Below are 23,282 nucleotides of genomic sequence, written 5' to 3'. Positions count from 1 at the left end.
ATTGACTTAACAAAATTTAACCAAGAGTGTATGATGGAACCCTAAAGGAATACAGAATTTGATAACCTATTAATATGGGGCAATATTTATAAAGGATATGTAGCCAAATTCTGATTTCAGAGTTGTTCCATGGAGTTATTTGGTTTTATTTCATGGTTAGTAGAGTCTGAATATGTCCCCCAAAATTTTAAACTTAAATCAAAAACTTTCTTCATTTGTACAATACTGCCAGATCAATCACAATGGCTTCAAAACCATGTTATAGCCTTCAAAAACTCTGTCCTTGGTTTCACTGTTGTATATAGTAATCCCATTAGGCTAATAAGCAAATTATATTGTATATTATATTTTGAAGACTAAAGCAAATTAGATATTTTACAACAAACAGCCATATAAAACAGTGGATACTTTTGCAAAAAAAAATAAGTCTTCTTGAGTTGGTTTTGTGATCAGAAGGCTGTTTTGTCAGATTCCATTTCCTGAAGACTTGTAACTTATCCTTAAGGTAGAAGGCTACAAAAGCAGAACCTAAAACTTTACGGATCACATGAGCAGGGAATGTCATAGCTTAATACAGAAAATAGTCTTACTTTCATTCAGTGAGAGAGAGAAACGCTTTCCTGCCCCCCACATAAATAAATAAATAAAAAAATCCAGGTTAAGATAATACTTAAGCAAGAGAGTGTTGAATTCAAAATACATTGGTTTGGCTACATTTTTTTTTCCTGGCAAGGAAAGACTATATTTCTGGGAATTTTTTTTTTTTTTTTTTTTTTTTAAAAACCACATCACTGTGCTTTCTGTTAAATGGCCTGACGGGTTACAGAGCATATAAATGAGCATTTGAAATGCAGTATATTGCATACTGTGTGTGAACTTTTCACTTTCATGACATTATCTATCCTCAATGAATGTGAAATGAACTTAATTTTCCTTTTCTGTGTCTCAGCTTAAATCATTTTAGATATTTCTGAAGTACTTTCTATTCTAGCTGGTGCCTTTTTCTCTCCCCTGTGCTGGAAGGACAGCATAGAATTGCACCAAAGTTACAAACTTCTCTTCAGGACTTGGTTTTAACTCTGTAGAGGCTGATGACATATGCACGTATTGGCCTACAGTGTTCATTTGACTAGAATGCTGGAAAGCTGCAGTAGTGAAAGGCAGGAGTAGAAAAAATTACCAGACTTACTTTTATTTAGCTCGAGGCAGATATGAAAGATGAGTGATCGGGCGCTACCCCAATGCAAGAAAGTGAAATCTTACACTGGAGAATGGAATTGTGTTGTAGTAGCCAGGCAAAGTACTAACAAACTTCAACAGGACTTTATTTTTTTTAAAGTGGAAACCTCTTTTCCAAGCTGCTGCTGCACCCTCAGTAGCTCTCCCTCAGCCTCTTCAACTCCTCCCCCCTCCTTCCTGTTCTTTCAGACTCCGAACAGCCAGTGCTCCCAATTCTAGTAATTGCAAGCAACAACTAAACACCACAAATTGGTTTTTAACTGTGTCAGACTAAGACGTTGTAACAGGGTGGTTGGCTTTGTAGTCTAGAATACTTAAGGCAGAATTGCTAATGCTTTACTCATTCTGGTGATCAGTTACTTGCATGAGTGGTCAAGCCGAGTTTAGTAGGACTACTTGTGTAAGTAACTGCTCACCAATGTGAGTAAGGGATTAGCAATCTGTCTGTGATTAGCAGTAGCACAGTTCTCAGAAAATCATCCCTGTTCACATTTGGGATGGACACCATGATACAGCGATGTTAGCAACAACCCTGTTTAAACACAGTTTTAGCCAGCATAGTTCTGATTCTGCTGTGGCTTAATAATTCAAGAAGAGGTAGTCAAATCAAACAAGGAATTAAAAAGACTGGGAAATATTTATCATGAAGATGGCCACTAGTTGCTTTTTAGCACTTTTCTTTAAAATAAAAAACCCAAACATATTTATATGACTTTTTTAAATTAAGATATTCTGGCCATGGCTACTGGATAACAAAAGTCCTCAAAGAGATTATTAATTAGTAAATGATTCAGTTGAGGTTATTCTTATCCCACATAAAGTGCTTTCTTGCAAAACAATATATTCCACTTACCTGCATAAGGCCTCAATGGCATCTCTGTCCAGAAAGTCATGCTCTCGCTTGACTAAAGTGATGTCAATGGGAAAAAGGAGATCTGAAAGAAACAAGAGAGATGGACAATCAAAAAGAACCTTTTTCCCAAAATTTACTCATTTCAAAGCAGCCAGCTGTCTCAGAGTCAGCTCACTAAGATGCAGGCAACCAGCTCCTCCAAGATAAATTGCATGTCTTACCATTTCAAATGCCAGAAAGATATTTACTCCTCGTGTAGAAACTTTTGCATGTAGCTCTGATAACTGATAGAAGTTCACGTACGTCACGGAAAAAATATTGAGCAAAGCACAGATGAAACAAGGAAAGAGAGGCAGCAACAAGCTGAATGCAGCCATCTGCCTGTCGTCAAAAGCTGCAATTGAGTCAAGCTAGCCTAGTTTAAAACAAATATTAGCACTTTGATCAAGCTTGTATACCTCACATTAAAGCAAAAGGTCATCAAAATCAAAATCTCTGGAAAACAATCAAACTCAAAATCTCTGGCTTTTAATCAAGCAATTTAATAGTCTGTCACTGTTACGACATTAAGAAGATAGGAACTGAAATTAAAAAAAAACAAACTGCTAAGAGCCCTATGCTGTTTTCATTCCCTAAAAGATTGTTTAGATAAACACTTTGGAAGAGCAAGGAGGAGGAAACAATGTTGGCAGTGTGCTGGAAATTTACTACAGCTCTGAAACAGCACCCAAATATTATTTACTGTCCTCCACAGATTCCTGAATGTCACAAGTCCTGATCCTGGATTCCTTGCACAGCCAAAATTCCCACTGAAGCCACTGAAAGTTCTGAGTATTCAAGTAATGTATGAACAGGGGCTAAAGCTACTGCTGCAGCTGTATTGCCTTTCTGACCACACAGATTTTGTAGAATAAGGATAAGCAATTTTGTGTACAAACAATTTCCTAGAGATTCTGCATAACAATAAAGCATGATCAAAATGACCCTCAAAAGCACTAAGTTGCCTAAGAATCCAAACTTTCCAAATGTAAATCCCTGCCCCCTGGATTTTGACAGTATTGAATCTACAGTCCCTAAGCACACGTCCCAAGAAAGTATGTTCTTCGCACCGTGTCAGCACCAAAAGAGAGGAAACATAATAGAAGGAAATTTCATTTCTAAACAGGCAAACAAAAAAATTGCCAACCGCTGTCTTTGCGACTGCTATTATTTTCTCACATTGCCAATGCAGCTGCAAATTAAAGCTCAAATGGATCATTTTTCAAGAGGGCCAGTTTAGCACTGGCTTCAATTTCCTACCATTATTCTCTGTAAATAGTGGATTGTCTATATACAGTGTTAAAACTAACAGCTGGGGATTTGGTTTTATGAATAAGAAGAGGCAGCTATGACAGTGCTTCATAACTTTGCTAGGATGCAAATAACTTTTATAAACAAAAACCAGACAAAACCAAGGACTTTCACTGCATCTTTTTAAAAACAGACTTTGCATTTTAGTGAAAACCAGACGTAGCTTAAAAACGCTAAGCCAAATCCTGAGGTGCTTATTAGACAAAACTGCCAGTGAAGTCAGAGTTTTGCTGGAGTAAGGACTTTGAAGAAGCGGTGACCTAGAGTAATCCCTCCCTCAAACATACTGGCATTGAGAGTCTTGGGAATTGAAAAATCTCCTCAGGGTTTTATCTTTAAATTAGTGTGCGTGTGCATGCGTGCACTCTCTCAACCCCACAGAATGAACCCTGTCCCCCAAAACCAACTCATGCCAGAAAACACACAGGAAGCAAGGACCATCCATGAGGAGCCCAGGTGCTTACATACTGACATAGGTTCTCAGTTCTCTCTCTTTTTCCTGGCAGTGGCTCCACCAGAGGGTCTTCTCTGGCTACAGCTGCTGGTAAGAAGTGGGATTGGACTGGTGGATCCACTGTTGAACAGATTCAATGGGCACTGTGTGTGCATGAAGGGTTAGGCACAGAAGCTATGGACGCTACTGCAGTGAAGGACTGGGTTCCAAAAGCTGTCCACCCATGAAGGACAGTGGTGGAGACATCTCCTGCCCTGAGGTGAATCCCCACGAACACAAATAGTATAATACTTCTGCATATTGAAGTTTGTTTAATTTGGCCCATTAACTAATCCTCACTGAGCTCTGAAGTATTTGCCTCAGTTTCCCCCAACTCTGAAACAGGGGTAGAGAGGTCTCCCCCCACCCATGTAAATTAGTATCAGAGTTGGGACAAGAGGTCAAGTGTACTCGGATCTCAGTCCTGTTCAGTCCTCTAGACCAGAGGTTGCAAAACTATGGTCAGTGGAGCACTTGCTGGGTAGAGTGTTGATTACCCCTTCTTATTTGCAGCTGCTAAAATAGCATCAGCGGTGCCAAAAATGAATGACAAACTTTCTTACATGGTCATTAATTCTTACATGGTCAGTAATTAATTGCTATAAATGCCATAGGCATATTATGAGATCACAAATGGGAAGGGGAGGGGTCCATGAGTGTCATTAAAATCTGGCTAAGAAAAACTTTGGGAATCCCTGCATTAAACTAAAGATCTATGAAGTGAAACTATTTAAAACTGCCACCATGTCGGAGTGTCTTTGTAGGTTTTGGTATAAACTCACCAATTTGTGTGTTTGCATGTGGTGGATGGTAGATACCAGCACAGTACAGGATCTGATAGCGCTTCAATTCTTCACACTCCACTCTAGTTCCATATTTGACACTACATTTAGAAATTAATTATCCTGTCTAAACAGTAAAGCTCTCGTAAATTGATGACATAGAAAAATCAACTCCGCTACTTACCTTCGTAAAGCTGAGCATACTGTGGGAACCCTGCTGCTCGTAGCCAATCACACGCTTCCTTAGCCTCAATTTCTGGAAGAGAAGAGGAGCAAAACATCCTCTGGTTAGTCATTTGCAAAGCAAAAAGTTATTTTGTAAAATTTCCTTTGCTATGGTTACAAAATGAGCATGTAAATATTCAGCAAAATCCTAGCTGAAATATAGCTTATCATTCTCCAGGCTTTGTTGTTTCATGTTTGATTTGCCTTTCCTTTTGTGACCAAACTCAACTTAGATATTGGAACTACATTAATACTCATCTCATATTTACAAGGTGCTCAATGCCAATATTTAAATAAAACAGATGAATGCTGTTGGTATTATGGACTATGCTGTGCAGGTTTTGTTAAAACCAGAGAAACCAGGGTGCAGTCAACGTGAACAGCATTAATTCAATAAGTCGTGTAATCCCTTGGCACAGCTATTCTCTCTAGTCAGAAATACCTAATAAAGCTTATAATACCCTGTGCTTTAACATCATGTAGATAATACTGATAGACCAAAAGCCTAAGAACAACTGACACATTGTGTTGCAGCTCACTCAAGCTTATATTTACTACTCAGTTAAAACTGAGCAGCACTGGAGGTATCCAAGCCATTTACGAATTACACTGTTTGTAAGCAAATTATTCTCCCTCCACCTGAAAATACCAGTACTCTTCAAAATGAAATAATTCACAAATATGCACATGACACTGGGAGAAAGGAAATGTATATACTGATTAAGGGTTCTATTTTCTTGTCAAGCATGTCAATATACCTAATTAATTTGGGTTCTTTATCCCAGAAGAAATAGAGAAGTTAATGTTTCAATAGGTCACAAGCCAGAAGAATGTAATGGATGTTAAGTTCAGCTCTAGAAGAGCATCGGTTATGGATTAATCAGAACTGTATGGAGCTAGAAGAGCTCTCTTTCAATTGACAGGAGAATCTGAATCTAGTTTTGCTCTTCTAAACGCTCAGGAAAATGATAAATTGGGTAATATTTTAGTATCTTGCTTAGAATTGATCATATCTAGGAGGTAATGGTCCATAATGAGAACTAAAAGAACAGTATTGGTAATTCATACACTCCATAGCAAACTGTCGCAGCTTGTTAACAAAAGAATCAAAGGGCAGGATTCTTACTAAATTTGGTTAACCAGAAAACCAAACTTAAAAATTCAGTGAATAGTGGTGATTTACTGAAGCATTTTCTCTTATCAGGGGCTTCAAGTTTCTGGTCCATTTTTATTAAAAGAGATTAATCTCAAATTGATTAAGTTGGGCAAGTGGGGGAAAAAAATCAAACCCAATTGCTTTGATGTTGAAGATAATGTGTGGGGATCACTTGCCTTTTTAAGCTCTGCATATACGCACTGCAAACCTAATAGGGTACACAGAAGCACTGTCTTTGCTTTAGTTTTTGACAATAATAGCTAATACAGAAATAAGAATTTGAAACTTATTGGTGTGAGAGGGGGAAGCGAAAATAAACTAACTCCTCTGTTACTGTCCAGTCCTGTACTGTTCCAGAGCCGTTCCAATACATGTAATGTGTTTGGCTCTTTAACATTTTACTTGATCAAACAGGTGGTGAGCAATCAGAAATTCTTAATGTTTATCCAGCCTTGACTACATTCAGGACTTCTTGATGAGCCAGAACAAAAAGGCTTAATTAGACACAAGTGACTAGACAATTTTGCCACCTACTTTGACTAGATACCATTGCTATCAGTACATGCCAGGAGTTTAATACAGTTGCTTCAGAATACGAGTTACAGCACATAGGTCTGGTAGCAGTGGACTTAAAACAATGCTTCACTTGCATACTTAAAATCATAGTATGCTTTTGGCACACATTATAAAATATTCCTAAAGATGCGCACACAAAGTCAAAAGAAATCGTGAGACTCTTTTGGGTTTCCAAAACAATTTCACTTACTCTGAGCTTCCAGATATATTGCAGAATTAAAAAGTAAGAGCTTTCTGTTTTGCTGAACATAGTATACTGCTGCTCTGCTAAGATGCACATCCAAATCAAGACACTAAGGAGAGCCAGAGCACAACATTCAAGATAGATAAACAAACAGTAAGAAATCCCTGCTCACTAACAAAGCCAGGCAAGTATTTGTGCAACTTGTGTTTGTTTCATCTTCGGATTAAGGGACCACATGAGAACAAGCATGTGAAGCCACATCCACCCAGCTATTCAATAAGAAAAAAAATTACTTCATTTCCAACTATAAAGCATAAGAAACTTGGGGCTTTACTCAGTGCTGGATTTTAATTTAGGCAGAGTCCAGTGGTACGTGAAAGGATGCTGAGAGAAATCCCACACAAAGTTATTTCGAGACTGGTCTTGCTAAGGGCATGAAAGGCAACAACAAAATATTAATGGCCTCATAGAAAAGAGGTTCCGATGCAATGACATATTAAATTATTAATCTGAAATAAATTCTTGAAAATATTTCAAAAACCCAGTGGTTGCAGTATTTCTCATTTTCATAGGTTAGATCCTGCAGTATTCATTGGATTCAATGGAAGTTTTGCATGATTAAAAGCTACAGAATTGGCCAGGATTTTAAAGGTATTTAGGTGCCCACAGATGTAGATAGGCACATAGTAGAATTTACAAAAGGATCAATGGGAGTTAAAAGCCTAGGATTCAGATTTTTAAAAGATAATTTAGGCACTACAGAGCTCAGTATTGCAACATCTAACTGATTTGGGAGCCTAAATCTCATTTTTCAAAAGGTATTTAGGCATTAAGAAAGCTAAACCATGTTCTGTCAATTCCGGTCAATGGAATTTTGGTTCCTCAGTGCCTAAAATCACTCTTGAAAATTAAATTTAGACTCCTAAATCAGGTAGGTGTTGCAGCACTGAGGGCAGCAACACCTAAATACCTTTCTTGGGGTTTTGGAGCTGTGATCCGGCTCCGCTCCAGCTCCAGGCAAAAACCTGCAGCTCCACTGCTCCGGAGCTGCTCTGTGCTCCAGCTCCAGTCTCCACTCCAAAGCCCTGCAAAATCTGGCCTCTAATTAGTTATTCTTGGTTTTTCCACAACAGCAGAAGAGCTGATATACAGCACCCGAGTGCCTCTAAATCAAACAGGTTACAATAGTCGATGATGGATGTGAGATACGACCAAATGTTTAATGGCAGCATTCGTTAAACCCACAGACTCTGTGCTATCCCAAATCTATCTCAAAGCATTCTGGGAAACTATGGACCCTTGGCCCCTTTCCAACTGTTTTGCACTGCAAATCAGCTGGAAAGCTGCCCTAAAAAGGAAACCAGGAATTCCTCTGAGGTCGTGGAGTAGCTGGCTCTATGACACCTACTCCTACCATTCTGCAAAGAGCAGGTCAGGGAGGAGCATGTAGGCAGTGAAGCTGAGTGAACAGTATGCCAGCAGATCCTTGGCTGACAGAGTGAGTGGTTCCTATCGGACAGCTCCAGCAGGCAGAACTTAGATCTGCCCTTAGAATGCTCTAAGTAACGTCTGGGACTCTTTCATTACAATTGGCCCAGGTTCAGAGGAATAGAAAGGTGGCTTAGGAGGCATCTGTCCCCACTTCAGCATAGCTAGGCTCTATCAGCTAGAGGATGACAAGCAATATAGAACATGAACGTCTATTCAAAGAGATTTAAATACCAGGTTTTACAGTATGAGAATCCAGCATCTAGTTTGTGCTGAACAAACAGCTTATTAAACTGCTGATAACAGATCATTTTCACTGCGTTGCAAAGCTTGTTGTTTTACAGAATAATGAATAAATAGATGGATAGCAGCCATTCCTGCCACAAATGAAGTGCGAGCCTTACGGGAAAATAAAAGGCTTTAGTTAAAAAAAATCAGTGTGGGACAGCCAGGGTATTTTGTCCTGGGCTGAGGACAACTAAAGTCCATGCCCAGAACAGTTTCTCCTCTCTGTCAGAATGATCATCACTGAGGCTCTAGGCATCCCAGCTGCCCTGGGCTCATACCCAGCTGGAGGTGAAAAGTGAGTCCGTATGAGTGCTTGTCAGAGTAAGTGTGGATGGGTGCATCAGTGTCTGTCTGGGTGCTGGGCCACAGAGACAAAAGGAAAGGAAGGAGCTGATGGGAACGGCCACTGGGATGATGCTGATGGCAGCTGCTGTCTGGAGGCAGCTGCTGAAGGCAGAGGGACACCTGGGCCCCTGCTTCTACATCTTTACCTGAGCCCAGAAAATCCAGGTTATAGGCCAGAGCCCTGGTTATAAATGGATTTCTGAGCATATCGTTGATGAGGGCTACCTTAATTAGGAAAGGGACTTCAGGGGGGACACAGGCAAGGAGGGAACTTACACAAATGATTTGAAACCATCTGCCAATCTGCTTTAGTGACACTTGTATATAAAAGCCCTCACAAAATGTCCCACAATCAGATTACCCTGATGAGCCACATGCAGGTTGCCCACCACTGGTTTACAGTCTGACAGACAAGTGGAGCTCCTACAACTGTCCGTGTCTCAAGGATGCGCCATTTCCTTTTAAAAGTAAGTAGTCTGCTACTAGCAATAGGTTCAAATGCTCATATCAATAAAAAAACCCATTATTTTAGACTACAAAATTCAGTCTTTTCACAAGGCAAGAAATGTGAACTTATATGTGGCCCTTCAGACAGAATCTGCCCTGTGCTACTTCTCTTTAAGCAATGGAAAGCTTTTGGTGAGAAAAACATTTTTAAAAATTTCCCAATACACAAGAAATTATTTTAGAAACAAAAAATAAAAAGGAAACACAATGAAGTCTTTATTCTTGGGCTTTCTATCAAGAAACAGCAGGCAAATGTGTTAAGGGGAAAACAGGAAATTTTTATTGGAAACAGTTTTATTTTTTAGTCTGTTTCACAAAGCAGACCAATATCTTTAAATTAAGGTTAGGAGTTCCTTTTGTGTGGAGCTGGGAATCATTAGGCCACATTTACACATTTCCTGGGGTGTTAAGATGACCCTGTCCTCCTCCAAGCAGTACGTACAAACAGGAATTCTTAACCCTCCCTTCATTTTATATAACTTTGCAATGTCTTGATTCCTGAAGAGGAGAGTTTGCAATGCTAAAGCATCAGGGCAAAATCCCTTAATTATCACATAATTTGACACTGAGATTTCAAAATGGAATGCTCAAGAGGTCTCAAGACTTCGCTTTGTTGGTACCAGATTATAAAAATCAAAACTGTGTGTAGCCTGATTCAGAAGTTAATTTCTTTTTAACAGGAAAATTCACAGCAGTTACCATCTATTTTGAACACAGGAAAGAGTATTTTGATCTATCCAAAACTTGTAAATGGTTTGCAGGTTTTTATAATTCCCATGAATCCATGAACTTCTGCCAAAGGTTTACACACTGGTACTTTTGCAGCCCCATGCAACAAGGTGCAAACCTCATACACTTACAGAAAGACATAAATGAGCTCTCTTTAAGCACCAAACAGAATGTAAGCAATTATTCCAAGCAGATGGTTTCCCCTGGCTTGAACTCAAGACACCCTTATGATCTTATTCTCTCCTCTAAACATCAGTGAAGCTCTGCTTATCACTCCTTTTGGCTGCATCAAGGTGGTTGGTTTTACAGAACTGCTATGAGGTAGAACAGAATCACCGCTGTTTAATATCAGTGGATCTCACCAAAAGCTTGGTTTCGCTGCTGAAGATCAGAGCCTGGAACAACCCTAGCACACAGATACTTGGGGAGGCTGTGGGGAAAAAAATCTACTTACTCTTTCCTTAATCCACGAGCAGACTAATAGTTCTAATTTAGACTCACTTTCCTGCCCAAAAAATATTTTTTGCAAAATAGTTAACAAAATAACCTTCATGGACTAGCTACCACGAGAGACCTATGCAAAGATGTACGTTAACCAAAACTGAATCCCCCGTGATGCCTCATGATGTCAGATACTAGAACTGATGTCACAATTACTTCAATACATCAAATTCTCTAAGGTACTAGATTTATATTGCATGGATGCAGCACAAAAGGATTCTGCTCCTCACAGTTCTCCCATTAAAATGGTTAGCATCTTAATTTTTGGCACAGTTTGGGAAAGTTTCTGGTCAATACCAAACTAGTGTCTTGAACTATTCAAGAAGTTCTGACCTGTTACTTTTCAGAGGAGTTGCAGTGGCTCGTACCCTGGCAGAAGATGTCCCATGTTAATGCCTGTCCCCCTTAAGATGCAAAACAACCACCCCAGTGCAATTTGGGAAGCAAACATTTTTCTGTTTATTTGAATTACATTCCTGCCAAATATTATGAAGTTATATCACAGATCCAACATCAGGTTTGATCAGACCATTATAACTCAACCGGTGATTTCCATTCTAAACTTACCTTTCAGGCCAGGATCACCACATCCACAAATTCTCTTTCATAACCTCAGATAAAGTTCTCAAAACTACTATTAACTTACTCCTTAGTATGAACGCAGCAGAGGAATTATTAACTCAGCGCTGTATACCTTCCAAGAAAGCAACATTGTTTTTTGGCAAGTGTCAGTTTAAAAAAATAAATAAACCCAAAATGTATAATGAAAAATCAGTATTTTATCATAAATCATCTTAATATAAATGTTGAAATCTGTTAAAAAATTCAATGGACAGTCAAACAAAAAATACTTAATTCTGAAAAGCCTGACAAAGGTTCTTGCTCAAAGGTTGATTTTACTAGCGTTAATCCATTCTTATTATAACAGTGATAGGACATTAGAGTTAAACTTAATTATACCGTGTCCCTTTTATTGCAGGTGTACACTACTGATAACTTTTAAACACATTATGGGCCAAATTCACCCCTGGTTAATGCCACTGACATTGGATGAATTTGGCCCTTGTGTTCAATTTGCAGGGTCTGAAGAAAAGCTAAAAATACAGCCTTTCTGGAGGTTTCCTCCCTCTTCTGTATCTTCAAAAACACACAAGAAATTTTTGCAAAATGACTATTTTAATACACCCTCGAATTTCACTTTGCTTCAACCTATTTTGATCTACATTCACCAGGGGTGTGTGTCAATCTCTATTTAACTCTGCATGTTTCAATAGTCAAGTCAAACTAAAAGATGCCTGTACAGATTTCTTTGATTTTCACGATATTTCTTGCCAAACATTTTGGAAAAAAAAAAAATGTGTAAGGTCTTTGAAAGGGAAGATGTGTGGCACCACCTCCTTTCCCTTCCTCAGATTAGCAATGCCTGGGGTTTTCAAACAAACATGCTGCTTTCTAATAATAAAAGCCGTAGAAGGAGGAGGAAAAAAACCCACTCAAGTATTTCTCGATGAGCTGATGACAACTGAAAAACACTCTCCCTGTGTTATTGACTGGCTTTGTGTCAAGCACTGGAGGGGATTTTCAAGTTATGGAGATATTTGGAACCCTGTCGCAAGGCTCTAACTATGCTGTTCATGTTATGTATAAACCACACCACATTTGGAGAAGCAACAGAAAATGTGTGGAATTCATTGTGGTAACAGAAGGAGAAGAAAGTAGAATGAAAGGAATCAGATTTTTAGGATCCTCTTTTGGGATCCGATATTGATGCTTTCTCTGAAAGCCTGAGTACAATTTTTAAACAGAACTTTTTATAAAGATACCAGCCCCCACTACTTATTCAGAGTCAGAGCGAGCAGCTCATTTCTATAGCTGCTGCTTTAAAGTTTACTTACTTGCATAATGATGACAGCCAAATTTTAACATTAGTTTCCAAATTCATTAACCCATCTCTGTTTCTTAGCTCCATTTACTTTTTCCTAAAAATTATAGGAAGATAAATAATAATAGCTTTTATAGCATATTGATGAGAGCACGCAACACATGAAATATAATATTGACCTCATGCATCAAACGCTGATTAACTCATGCTCAAAATTCTCTTTTCCACAGTCCTTGGTATATAAAATTATTTCAAATGTTTTTCAGGCCAATCTCTCTCTCTCTTTTTTTAAAGGATGTGGATTAGTAAAGAAAAGGAAACTGATTTTGATATAAAACGTTTCAGTTTCATTTAAGACCTGATCCAAAGCCCACTGAAATCAGTCTTTCCATCACTTCAAAAGGGCTTTGGATCAGGTGTTAGCCTAGAGCAATCCTTGTTTTCAGAAGTACAAGGGGATAAAGGTAAGAAATCGCCTTATGTTCTATCATGACTGGGAACAATCAAGCTTTTAGTGGTTTATGTGATCTTCCCACATCTGGATAAAACTAATCAACCTGGTATTGCCAAAAGCGATCACTTTACTTTCAAATTTGTCAATGGGGCAAACTGATGTGTACTTGGTTTACTTTTAATAGATTGGAAAGGGTGGCGGGAGGGGTGGGGGAAGAGAAATAATATCACTGCTGGTATTTTGGCACTACTCACTGAAGGATACAGACCACTCACCTGTACATATTGTTTCTCTTTATAAAGATTATGAACAAAGCCTGCAAGCATGAATATGTCTCCTCTGCCTAATCCCTAATTCAACACAGATTTATTAGCAGTGAAGAAGCCAGAAAAGCCCATTTTATTCTCCTGGAGACACCGTCAACACACACCACAACTCACAAGTGTAGTTGTACACCAGGAACATCAGCGATTCACAAATATTTATTGCATGTTGGCCACATTAACAGTGTACATCCCTCCCTTCTTACAAAGAGGGCATGAAAACAAGTTAAAATACAGTGTAATCTGATGTACACTTTAACTTTGTAAAAAAAAAAAAAATTAACAAGTTTGTTTAGAAGGGACTATTACAATCTGTATGTTTCCTTTACAATAAACTATTGTGTTCATGTGCTAAAGAGGTTCTCTCAGAGATTTTAAGGAAGGGCTTAAGATGTGGGGACATAAGCTATCCAATGAGCATCCATGTGAGAAAAGGTATGGAAAAAAATTTGGACACTTCAATTTTTATCTGGCCTGATTATTGGTTGAATGATAGGATAGGGCAGTGGTGGGCAACCTGCGGCCCATCAGGGTAATCCGCTGGTGGGCCACGAGACAGTGTTTACATTGATTGCCTGCAGCTCCCAGTGGCAGAGGTTTGCCGTTCCCAGCCAATGGGAGCTGTGGGAAGCGGCGACCAGCCTGCACTGTTTCCCACAGCTCCCATTGGCCACGAACGGCGAACCGCGGCCACTGGGAGTTGCGGGCGGCCATGCTTGCGGACGGTCAATGTAAACACTGTCTCGTGGCCCACCAGCGAATTACCCTGACAGGCCGCAGGTTGCCTACCACTGGCATAGGGTGATGGCATGCAAAGTATTATTAAGGAGGAAAAGCAGACGGTCGCCTTTTGTGCGTGGCCACCCAAAGGAGCCATGCTGGCAGGTTCCAGAGTGAGAAACATCCAATCCTTCTCAAAGGACCTTGGAGTGGAAGTGGAGAAGAACAAATGGCTGGAGGGAGTAGTAATCCTCATCCCTGTTCTCCACTCCCACAAAAGTGCCCGCTTACTATGGCATCTGGACATACACTGAAAGACGAACATCAACAGAACTGCCCCCAAAGGCAGCAACAGCAGCCACTCCCCCCGCCCCCGCCAAAAATCCCAACATACAAGATCCATAAGCCTGCATAGTCTAGGCCAAGGCCAAGGCCAAACCAAGAACTTGTTCTGCTAGCAAAAGGCCAGCAACCAAACTCAGGCTCTAGGGGGGAAAAGCAAGAGTGAACAAGTCCCACAGCCACAGAGCCTCCACTGAGAATGCCTGCGTCAAAGATCAAGATTTCAGATCTAGAGACCACTGAAAGCAGCCCCCAGATGATTTCAACTGTCACAATGGTGACTCAGAAGAGAAGCATCTGATCGCTAGCTAGTCAGGTCTCACTACACCTGTCTTCAGCCTTGCCAATACATGGGCTATTCTATGAGTGTACATGGACTAGCATAGTGGGGCCCCAACCCCCAAACTGGGCCTGTAGGTGCCACTACAATATAAATAAATAATCCTAGTCATGCATTACCACACAATCTTTAACTACGTAGTCACATACTACTTTTCCCCACACATACATGATCATCAGAATTTGAAGCCAGGCCTTTCAGATCTAAGGCACAGACCTCTTCCATTTTGGTTACACTGTTATTCTCAATGGGGACTAGCCCCTAGAGGGGAACGTGACATACACACTTTGCCAATGGCTTACACAACTGTTTGTGAGACAGTGGATATCAGGATTCCATTTCTGGATCTAGAAGTTTGTGGGCTAGTGGTTAGAGCAATGCTTTGTGACAGGCCAACCAAATACACATTTTTGCCACATTCATTCTGAAAAGCAGCACGGCTGAGTGGACAAGACTAAGTTCTGTCATATTAGGGATCTGGTCTCTATTCCACTTTTGACAGAAATGCTCAATAATAAGGGTTTTGAAGAAATATAAACACCTGTCAATGGAAAAGATGAGCTTTGAAATTATGGCCTCCTGGCTCCCAGATGGATGACCACTCCCTAAAACAAAGGCTATTTGGACAGTAACTCTTTTGGCTTGGTGGTGCTGCAAGACAGGGAGGCTGATTCACCCGGAATAAAGGAGTTGGAGGCGCAAGTGGTGTTCTCGTCCATCCTCCCCGTGGAAGGAAAAGGCCTGGGTAGGGACCGTCGAATCGTGGAAGTCAACGAATGGCTACGCAGGTGGTGTCGGAGAGAAGGCTTTGGATTCTTTGACCATGGGATGGTGTTCCATGAAGGAGGAGTGCTGGGCAGAGACGGGCTCCATCTTACGAAGAGAGGGAAGAGCATCTTTGCCAGCAGGCTGGCTAACTTAGTGAGGAGGGCTTTAAACTAGGTTCACCGGGGGAAGGAGACCAAAGCCCTGAGGTAAGTGGGAAAGCGGGATACCGGGAGGAAGCACAGGCAGGAATGTCTGTGAGGGGAGGGCTCCTGCCTCATACTGGGAATGAGGGGCGATCAACAGGTTATCTCAAGTGCTTATATACAAATGCACAAAGCCTTGGTAACAAGCAGGGAGAACTGGAGGTCCTGGTGATGTCAAAGAACTATGACGTGATTGGAATAACAGAGACTTGGTGGGATAACTCACATGACTGGAGTACTGTCATGGATGGTTATAAACCGTTCAGGAAGGACAGGCAGGGCAGAAAAGGTGGGGGAGTAGCCCTGTATGTAAGGGAGCAGTATGACTGCTCAGAGCTCCGGTACGAAACTGTAGAAAAACCTGAGTGTCTCTGGATTAAGTTTAGAAGTGTGTGCAACAAGAGTGATGTAGTGGTGGGAGTCTGCTATAGACCACCGGACCAGGGGGATGAGGTAGATGAGGCTTTCTTCCGGCAGCTCACGGAAGCTACTAGATCGCATGCCCTGATTCTCATGGGTGACTTTAATTTTCCTGATATCTGCTGGGAGAGCAATACAGCGGTGCATAGACAATCCAGGAAGTTTTTGGAAAGCGTAGGGGACAATTTCCTGGCGCAAGTGCTAGAGGAGCCAACTAGGGGGGGCGCTTTTCTTGACCTGCTGCTCACAAACCGGGTAGAATTAGTGGGGGAAGCAAAAGTGGATGGGAATCTGGGAGGCAGTGACCATGAGTTGGTTGAGTTCAGGATCCTGACGCAGGGAAGAAAGGTAAGCAGCAGGATACGGACCCTGGACTTCAGGAAAGCAGACTTCGACTCCCTCAGGGAACGGATGGCCAGGATCCCCTGGCGGACTAACTTGAAGGGGAAAGGAGAGCTGGCTGTATTTCAAGGAATCCCTGTTGAGGTTACAGGGACAAACCATCCCGATGAGTCGAAAGAATAGTAAATATGGCAGGCGACCAGCTTGGCTTAATGGTGAAATCCTAGTGGATCTTAAACATAAAAAAGAAGCTTACAAGAAGTGGAAGGTTGAACATATGACCAGGGAAGAGTATAAAAATATTGCTCGGGCATGTAGGAATGATATCAGGAGGGCCAAATCGCACCTGGAGCTGCAGCTAGCAAGAGATGTCAAGAGTAACAAGAAGGGTTTCTTCAGGTATGTTGGCAACAAGAAGAAAGCCAAGGAAAGTGTGGGCCCCTTAATGAATGAGGGAGGCAACCTAGTGACAGAGGATGTGGAAAAAGCTAATGTACTCAATGCTTTTTTTGCCTCTGTTTTCACTAACAAGGTCAGCTCCCAGACTGCTGCGCTGGGCATCACAAAATGGGGAAGAGATGGCCAGCCCTCTGTGGAGATAGAGGTGGTTAGGGACTATTTAGAAAAGCTGGACGTGCACAAGTCCATGGGGCCGGACGAGTTGCATCCGAGAGTGCTGAAGGAATTGGCGGCTGTGATTGCAGAGCCATTGGCCATTATCTTTGAAAACTCGTGGCGAAGTCCCGGATGACTGGAAAAAGGCTAATGTAGTGCCAATCTTTAAAAAAGGGAAGAAGGAGGATCCAGGGAACTACAGGCCAGTCAGCCTCACCTCAGTCCCTGGAAAAATCATGGAGCAGGTCCTCAAAGAATCAATCCTGAAGCACTTGCATGAGAGGAAAGTGATCAGGAACAGCCAGCATGGATTCACCAAGGGAAGGTCATGCCTGACTAATCTAATCGCCTTCTATGATGAGATTACTGGTTCTGTGGATGAACGGAAAGCAGTGGATGTATTGTTTCTTGACTTTAGCAAAGCTTTTAACATGGTCTCCCACAGTATTCTTGTCAGCAAGTTAAGGAAGTATGGGCTGGATGAATGCACTATAAGGTGGGTAGAAAGCTGGCTAGATTGTCGGGCTCAACGGGTAGTGATCAATGGCTCCATGTCTAGTTGGCAGCCGGTATCAAGTGGAGTGCCCCAAGGGTCGGTCCTGGGGCCGGTTTTGTTCAATATCTTCATAAATGATCTGGAGGATGGTGTGGATTGCACTCTCAGCAAATTTCTGATGATACTAAACTGGGAGGAGTGGTAGATATGCTGGAGGGGAGGGATAGGATACAGAAGGACCTAGACAAATTGGAGGATTGGGCCAAAAGAAATCTGATGAGGTTCAATAAGGATAAGTGCAGGGTCCTGAATCCAATGCACCGCTACAGACTAGGGACCGAATGGCTAGGCAGCAGTTCTGCGGAAAAGGACCTAGGGGTGACAGTGGACGAGAAGCTGGATATGAGTCAGCAGTGTGCCCTTGTTGCCAAGAAGGCCAATGGTATTTTGGGATGTATAAGTAGGGGCATAGCGAGCAGATCAAGGGACGTGATCGTTCCCCTCTATTCGACATTGGTGAGGCCTCATCTGGAGTACTGTGTCCAGTTTTGGGCCCCACACTACAAGAAGGATGTGGATAAATTGGAGAGAGTCCAGCGAAGGGCAACAAAAATGATTAGGGGTCTAGAACACATGACTTATGAGGAGAGGCTGAGGGAGCTGGGATTGTTTAGCCTGCAGAAGAGAAGAATGAGGGGGGATTTGATAGCGGCTTTCAACTACCTGAAAGGGGGTTCCAAAGAGGATGGCTCTAGACTGTTCTCAATGGTAGCAGATGACAGAACGAGGAGTAATGGTCTCAAGTTGCAGTGGGGGAGGTTTAGATTGGATATTAGGAAAAACTTTTTCACTAAGAGGGTGGTGAAACACTGGAATGCGTTACCTAGGGAGGTGGTAGAATCCCCTTCCTTAGAGGTTTTTAAGTTCAGGCTTGACAAAGCCCTGGCTGGGATGATTTAACTGGGAATTGGTCCTGCTTCGAGCAGGGGGTTGGACTAGATGACCTTCAGGGGTCCCTTCCAACCCTGATATTCTATGATTCTATGAATATGGCGCATACTGTGAAATCCAGGACCCTTGAAAGGTCTGGGCCCTAAACCATACATACTTTAGGGCTTCAGTATTTTAAATTCGTGTTTGGTACAACCACTCCCATTACCCAAAATGTCTCTTCCTTCAAGAGACATTCATTTCATATATATATTTAAAATGCAGTTATATAGTTTTGATTGCTTCCCATGAAAATTGCTCCTTTAAGAGGCCATTCCTTTAACAGATATCAGAGTGGGCTCCACTATTTAATCTGAAGACTAAAAACAAGCTCCTATTACACAAGTTAAAGATAAAAGTACAGATTTTTATTGTGGATAAAAGCCTTTAGACATGGCTGATAAACTCAGGAGCAGTTCCTGGAAGACAGCCTTGCTCACAGAAGGCACTGCAAGGCTGAGATAAGGTAACTTCCGTAATTGCACTTTTAACATGCCAGGCGATAAGTTGGCTTTTCTTGGAGCAAGTATTTAGGAAATAATAGAAACTTCAGATACGTTATGGAGAGAGTTATAATAATGAGTTTCAATGGAGCCAAATAAAGTCCTCTTGAAAAATACCTTGCTTAATATTACCAAATTAAAGGCCAAACCTTGTATCAAGTAAGAACTACAGAAGGGCCTAAATGCAGTGGAGACATTGATCTGTTGCAGGGGGACAGGCAGATTTTGGCACATCTGAAGAAGAGGACTTCATCCAGTGCAGGTGTAACACTGACAGACCCTGGTTGTCAGTGGGCGGGATCGAACCTGGGGCCTCTGGAACTTAAAGCATGAGCCTCTACCACATGAGCTAAAAGCCAACTGTCTCTGAAGAAGTGGGGTTTTTGCCTATGAAAGCTTATGCTCAAATAAATCTGTTAGTCTTTAAGGTGCCACTGGACTCCTTATTGTTTTTGTGGATACAGACTAACACGGCTACCTGATAACTGTCTCTTAAATCAGTCTGCTCTACAGCCTTAGCTAACTCTCTCTAATTGGTCTCGGTGCCACTAGATGGGACAGAACACCACACCCAGAAAGTGTGTGGGTTACACAGGCTCTTTGTTTCTTAGTGTGTATGGGGAGCTTGGGGTGACGTACAGCCCCTGCATCTGTGACACCGGCTATTTCCTCACATAACAGGACATACAAAAAACCCCACGAATGTAACCCTGAAGCTGCAGCAGTTTCCATGGAATAGCTCTCTGGGGGAAGATATGTGTCCACTATAGACTCTATAACAGATCTCTTCTATGCGTGCTCTCCTCTGTGTGTGGTCTTCAGCTGTATGCAAAGAGGAGGATTTGGAGGGAGATTTTCAAAAGCACCAAAGCTATTTAGGTGAACAAATCTCAGAGAAAGTCAATGGAAAAGCAGTCCACCTAAATCCCTTGGGTGCTTTTGATAATCTCCCCGTTGGCCATAAATGGGCTAGTGTGGAATGTATTTCTGGGACAAAATGTCATAATCCCATGTCACCCACCACTATCGTTCTCAAAAGATTGACATACACCTCTGTTGGAGCTAGTATACTATTTGAAAGAAACAATCCTTCATAACAAATAATAATGCCTAGTACTTTACACAGTTCTACCCACCCATAGATGTTAAAGTGCTTCTTAAAGGTGTATATCACTATCCCCAACTTTAAGATGGGGAAACTGAGACAGAGAACTTAAGTAAGTTGGCTCATGGTCATACAGGACCTGATTCAACTACTTTTATATGCGTGTCAAGCAGTACCTTATTTCACAAGTAGTCACAGTGATTTCATTGGGTATATTTGCAGGGTAAGGTAGGTCAGCATGAGGTCCACAGCAAGCAGAACCAGGAAAAGAACCAAGACTTCAAAGCTCAAGTCCTGTGGCCCATTCATGCATCTCATCAGTAATGAAACACAGGTTATGATTTTCCTCAAACAGCAAAAGACTAAAGATATATCATAGCAACTTATTCCAGACTCAGAAGCAATTTTATTGGAGACATAGTATTCACTAGAGGGTGAAAGAACAAGTTAAAAGTTGTGGTCAGATCTTTGGCCTAAATAACATAACCCACTCCACTAATTCAGTCAGTCTCTGTTGGAAAAGCAACAGCCTTCACATTCCTCTATATTCATCAGCCTTGGAGTAAAAAATAAACAAGACCATTTTGACATCTTGAACCACACAGAATTATTTACAGTCTACCTTAGCCTGCAAAAGCACACGGATAAGTCAGAAATATGCCTGGAATTGCTAACTCGTTACTGGGATTAGTTGGTTTGACATTCATGGTCGCTTCTTGGATCAAGAGCTTACAAGTTCTGCAGTTCATCTCAACTATGACTAAGCTTATCTTCCCTTTAACAGGTCAAAGAAATAATTCCAGAAATGCCCTGCTGATTTTGTCAAATTTCTTACCTATATCCTTGAGAGCTACTCAGTTTTAAAAAATTGTCAGAATTAAAAAAGAATGAAAGAAAATTTAGTCTGTCAATGACAATTGTAAGGAGCAGTCTGTAGAGAAAACCTACTGTAATGCCCTATCACGATGTTACTATCGTTTAGGGCTATATTATTACCCTTTACCACAGTGCAGTCCTTGGACAACAAAACAGTACTCTTTGTGAACTGTAGATCATTTGATTTGGCTATATTTCTGCAATATGCACAGGGAGGAAGGGGAAACATCTGAAGTTATTTTTATTTCTAAGTCTTCTGGTCATATAGTGTGAATGTTAGGGTGGGGCTAGTATTGTCTGGAGCCTGTCAGGGTCCTTTTGCATAGCCTCATTTCCTTCTTCCTGTTGCTAGGAAAGATAGTTAAGCATGAGAAACTCTTGTTTACAATACTGGACCATCCTGTTCAACATAGGGGCTCTTTTCCTCCATCTCCTTTTACAGGCCAAGGGCCCCATCCTGTTCCCATTGAAGTCAATAGCAAAACACCAACTGACTTCAATGGAAAAAGGGTGGGGCCCCAAGAAGCTCACTACATCATGGTATTCTTGGGCAGGAAAAAAAAATCATCACACAAACCCCACCTTTAAATATTTACAAAATGCATAAATATGTAAGCTAAAAATTACTTGTAGTATGAAAAATAGCTGCTTGAAAGGAAGAATAAAATAAAAGCATGATCACTCTCCCCCAACCTCCCTGCTCATAACTCAAAGTACAACTGGAGAAGATCAGCACCCTAGAACACTCTTACGGGGTATCAAAAACATGTTATATACGTAGGTTAACAGCATTACAGATTCGTATACAGAAACACTGGTGGTACACACTTTTTCCTTTTTCAAGAGGGTCAGTATGCTTGGTATGCAAGCAAGTACTTTTAGATTTCTATAGTGAGCACCAGTATAATTCCATCATCCGGTAGGGGCAGCTACAGTGCTGTTTATCAGAGGAGAAGCACTCAACTTCTGCTGGTAAGGCCCCAGGCCCGAGAACAGAACATACCCAGCCTCAGCTCTGGTTCTCTGTTGCAATGCAATGTACTGTTCAAATATCTCCCTGCACATTCTAAAACTTCTGGTTATGTCCTTGAGATTTAAGATCTAAATAAAACAAAAGAGATCACCTTCCATATTTTTAACTACTCCTTAGAAAATGATTTGAGTGACAGCTGGTATCACTCAAAGAGAACTAGAACTCTCTACGTGCACAAACCAATATAATGTATCTGCATTTTTCAGACATTCCATTGGTGAAGAATGAGCAAAGAGAACTTGTTTTATTACATGTCATATAGGTCTGGGGATTCCCAGAGGTTACTGAATGCAGCTGATCTCAAATTGTTTTGACTCATTGTAAACTATCAGAGCAGGAGCACTGATTAAACAATAGATACATATTCTTTGCATATAATGTATTTTAGAACCTAAACTGAATATATGAATCTTAACCTTAAACAATGTCTCAGACAAGTCTTGAAATAACCTCTGGGCCCATCTGCTAAACAGCAGGCTATCCCACTCCTCCATATTTTAATCTGTCATCGAGTTTTTTCCTTTTATTGGAAATGCAGGTCAAGTGACTTAAAGGATACTGCTACCATCTGCTGCAACCTGAAAGGCAACATGGCAAACCAAACTGGTTGAATTAATGGAGGAACCTAATACCAATTATCTACGCTATGGACCAGCAATAGCCTGCTGGCCAGATGGATGCTGAATTAGTCAAACTTCGAGCTGCTGATAGATTTACATTCAGAGGCTGTTCTGCAATCTGTTTGGCTATTATCTTCCCTCTAGTTCTCCACAAAACAGCATTAAAAATGTAATCTGACACTTGGTATCTCACTGCTTTGCTGCTGGGAATTTCTTGATCAAGCCAGAGAATTCAAATAGGTCACACTTACTCATGTCAAAAATGCATCTGTAATTGATGGCTAAGATAAAGATGCATTCCCTCAGCCCATGGACCCACACATTTAAAAAATTGTTGCCATATGATGTGGAAATCAAAACCTTCTGGCATATTAAAAATTATTTATGTAGTGCCATAAATGTAGGTGGCATTGTAAAACTTATTTTCTTTAAAAGAATAGAGTTAAAAGAGATTTGTCACACTAATCGTAAATGCACTTTAACTTGTAGTAGTACCATGTTCATTAGCTTAATGGAAACGCATTGTTCAGCAGC

General features: G+C 41.0%; 1 protein-coding gene across 2 annotated transcripts in view; it reads right to left on the bottom strand.

The window, feature by feature from the left end:
* The window catches only part of DLC1 (DLC1 Rho GTPase activating protein), a 366,209-nt gene that overhangs the window by 29,318 nt on the left and 313,609 nt on the right, over positions 1–23,282 (bottom strand). For both annotated transcript variants that reach the window (XM_048848188.2, XM_075127890.1), the window contains 2 exons: positions 4,902–4,973; positions 2,093–2,174 (listed from right to left, as the gene is read on the bottom strand). In XM_048848188.2, the coding sequence (XP_048704145.2) occupies positions 2,093–2,174; positions 4,902–4,973 (154 nt within the window). The remainder of the gene's footprint in view (positions 1–2,092; positions 2,175–4,901; positions 4,974–23,282) is intronic.

Source organism: Caretta caretta, chromosome 4, assembly GCF_965140235.1.
Source record: "Caretta caretta isolate rCarCar2 chromosome 4, rCarCar1.hap1, whole genome shotgun sequence".
NCBI classification, from domain to species: Eukaryota; Metazoa; Chordata; order Testudines; family Cheloniidae; genus Caretta; species Caretta caretta.
Note: the sequence above shows the minus strand (reverse complement) of the source record. Positions and strands in the feature narration are given on the sequence as shown.